At 51.8% G+C, this 2,993-nt stretch overlaps 1 protein-coding gene across 1 annotated transcript in view; it reads left to right on the top strand.

Moving 5' to 3' along the window:
* ASB16 (ankyrin repeat and SOCS box containing 16) overlaps positions 1–2,993 on the top strand; it is a 6,882-nt gene that overhangs the window by 1,822 nt on the left and 2,067 nt on the right. The window contains exons 2-3 of the mRNA XM_006776905.2: positions 572–839; positions 2,809–2,990. Coding sequence (XP_006776968.1) covers positions 572–839; positions 2,809–2,990 — 450 coding nt within the window. The remainder of the gene's footprint in view (positions 1–571; positions 840–2,808; positions 2,991–2,993) is intronic.

The raw sequence follows: 2,993 nt of genomic DNA on the forward strand, positions 1-2,993 counted from the left end.
TTCACATGAACAACCTCTTTCCCCCCTCTTCCTTTCCCCGTCCCCACCTCTCACTCTCCCCTCCCCCTCCCCCCTTGCTTCTACCCTCACTTTTATCCCCACTGTCCCCACCCCAGAAGTGTCCCAGAACTCCAAACTCATGGCTCCTTCAGCTCTGCTCACTGGCCACCCCCAGGCTCAGCTCCAGGACCTCCTGTTCATAACTCCCCCAATCACCAACGCCAGAGCCCCAAGTGAACCAGAGGAGGCAAGAACTCCATCAGCAGCTCAAAGACCCAGATGTTCCCTTCACAGAACTCACCCTCCTTAGTGGCCCTTATGGCTTTAAAGAGCAATTATTTTTTTTCTATGACACACATACTCTGCTTTGTTACAGACTGACAAATTGTTCTAAAAGGCTGTTCTGATTTACTCCCAAATCAGGGCTTGAGTGAGCCCTTCTCCACAGGTACAACTTGGCACAGAGCTTGTGCTCAGCCAGGGGTACAGCAGGAAAACTAGCATCAGCTGTTCACCACCGCCTGCCCTGCTTCCGGGTCTCACCGCCCCCCAATATGTCTGCTCTCCACAGGGTTCTGGGTACTGACCCCCAAGACCAAGCAGACAGTGCCCCTCACTATTGCTGCGGCCCGAGGCTATACCGACTGTGCCCGCCACCTCATCCGGCAGGGAGCTGAGCTGGATGCCCGGGTTGGGGGCAGGGCTGCCTTGCACGAGGCATGTGCCCAAGCCCACTCGGGCTGTGTGCGGCTGCTGCTGACCTTCGGGGCCAAAGCCAATGTGTTGTCTGAGGAAGGCACAACCCCCTTGCACCTCTGTACAGCGCCTGAGTCCTTACAGTAGGTGCTCAGGGTTTGGGATGGTTTGGGGAGGGTGTGTGTGTGTGTGTGTGTGTGAGAGAGTGTGTGTGTGTGTGTGAAGCTCATGGCCTGGAAAAAGGGGAAGCACCTCATATACGTATGTCCTCACAACCACCTGGGAGACAGGTCTCATTCTACAGGTGAGAAAACTGAGCCCCCACAAGGTTTAGTGACTTGTCCAGGATCACATCAGCTAAGCCCTGAAGGCAAAAGCCCTGTTGCCTTTTGGGACAACCCTGTTCCAACTGCAACCTCTTATTCCTTGTGAACCCACTGTAGCCAAATTCTGAGCTGTTTTGAGGTAGGCATCAAGAAAGATCTAGCCCTGGCCAGTTTGGCTCAGTGGACAGGGCATCGGCCTGTGGACTGAAGGGTCCCGGGTTCAATTCTGGCCACATGCCCCGGTTGTGGGCTCGATCCCCAGTAGGGGGCATGTAAGAGGCAGCCAATCAATGATTCTCATCATTGATGTTTCTATCTCTCTCCCTCTCCCTTCCTATCTGAAATTAATTAAAAATAAAAAGAGTCAAGGGCTCTTAGGAGACACTCCATGGCCCACATGCTGGGAACCTCTCTCTGCTTAGCTCTAGATCAGTGATGGATCCAGAGCGATCCAAATTTTCCAGCTCTTTCTTGAGTTCTTATGGGCACGTGGTACACTTTCCAGCAGACTTTATCCTTTTAAAAGAAGTGAAAATAGTTTCACTTACTGAAATCCTACTGAGTGAGCTTTTCAGTGTTAAAATTAGTATTTGGAAACAAAATTTAGCCCGTGATTAAATTTACCGAGGAAATAAATTCGGTAGTTATGGATGACTGGCTGCTACTCAACTCTTGGTCACTGAGCATGCGCACTGACGGAGAGCTGAAATCCGGGGGAAGGACACTTGGTCATCAGGGTGTCATTGGAGCTGATGGATCTGCTCCTGAGTTCCAGTGGCTTCCATGCAGGCTTTTTAATTCCAAATTACTCTTAGTGTAGTTTCATCATTAATTTTGTTTGTTGTATATTTGGTTTACCCCATGTTGGTTGATAATGAATATTTGCCTGTACGGTGTTCTGGCCTATAATTTTTTCCAGGAACTAGAAGACTGAAAAATGTGCACTTCCTAAAATCTGCTTTTTGTTGTCTGGTTCTGTTTGCTTGTTTGTTTTTAGATGTATTTTCATTGATTTCAGAGAGGAAGGGAGAGGGAGAGAGAGAAACATCAATGATGAGAGAGAATCATTGATCAGCTGCCTTTGAGCACCCTACACTGGGGATCGAACCCACAACCTGGGCATGTGCCCTGACCGGGAATCGAACCGTGACCACCTAGTTTATAGGTTGACACTTAACCATGGAGCAACACAGGCCAGGCTATTTGTTTTCTTTACAGGGAAGTGGAGTAGGTGGGTCCCCAAGTGCCTTCTTTTGTTGGAGTGGGTGTGGCTGGTCTGGAAGGGTGGTCTTCAGGTTGGGAGGCAGGAAGAAAATATTAGGATTTCTACTTTTTCTTTTGGACTCACACTCATTAATTTTCTGTGTTTCGTAGTGTACACAGTTGTGGGTTTTCCATTTTGTGTATGTGTGCTCTACACTCACAAATGACTCGGACCCAGGCCTTGAGCTCCCGGTGGGACTGGGGAATCAGGTTAGACTTGGAGGGACTGTCCGAGGCAGAGAGTACCAGATCCCAGGCAGCCACCAGCGTGCCGTGTCCTTGGCTGCACTGAGTTCTTTCTGGGCTGGTTTTTCACGTGAAAACTGAAGATGTGCCTGGTGACGTCCATGGGCCTTCCAGCTCTTCCGTCCGTCAGGGGCCTCCTGTGGGTCTGACAGTGAACACCAGGTTCGCCTTCAGGTGCAGGGGGTGGGAAGAAAGGGGGTAGGGGATGACAATGGGGTTCTCAGGCCAGGCCTTGGCCCCTCAGGATTTGCCTTGGTGCCTTGTGCCCTGCCCCCAGGTGCGCCAAGCTGCTGCTGGAGGCAGGAGCTACTGTCAACGTGGCTGCGAGGGACAGCGAGATGACACCCCTGCACGTGGCGGCGGCCCGCGGCCTGGAGGAGCACGTGGCTCTCTACTTGGCGCATGGAGCCAACGTGGGGCTGCGCACCAGCCAGGGGGAGACGGCGCTGAACGCTGCTTGCG

The sequence above is a fragment of the Myotis davidii genome, unplaced genomic scaffold (assembly GCF_000327345.1).
Source record: "Myotis davidii unplaced genomic scaffold, ASM32734v1 scaffold109, whole genome shotgun sequence".
Taxonomy (NCBI): Eukaryota; Metazoa; Chordata; class Mammalia; order Chiroptera; family Vespertilionidae; genus Myotis; species Myotis davidii.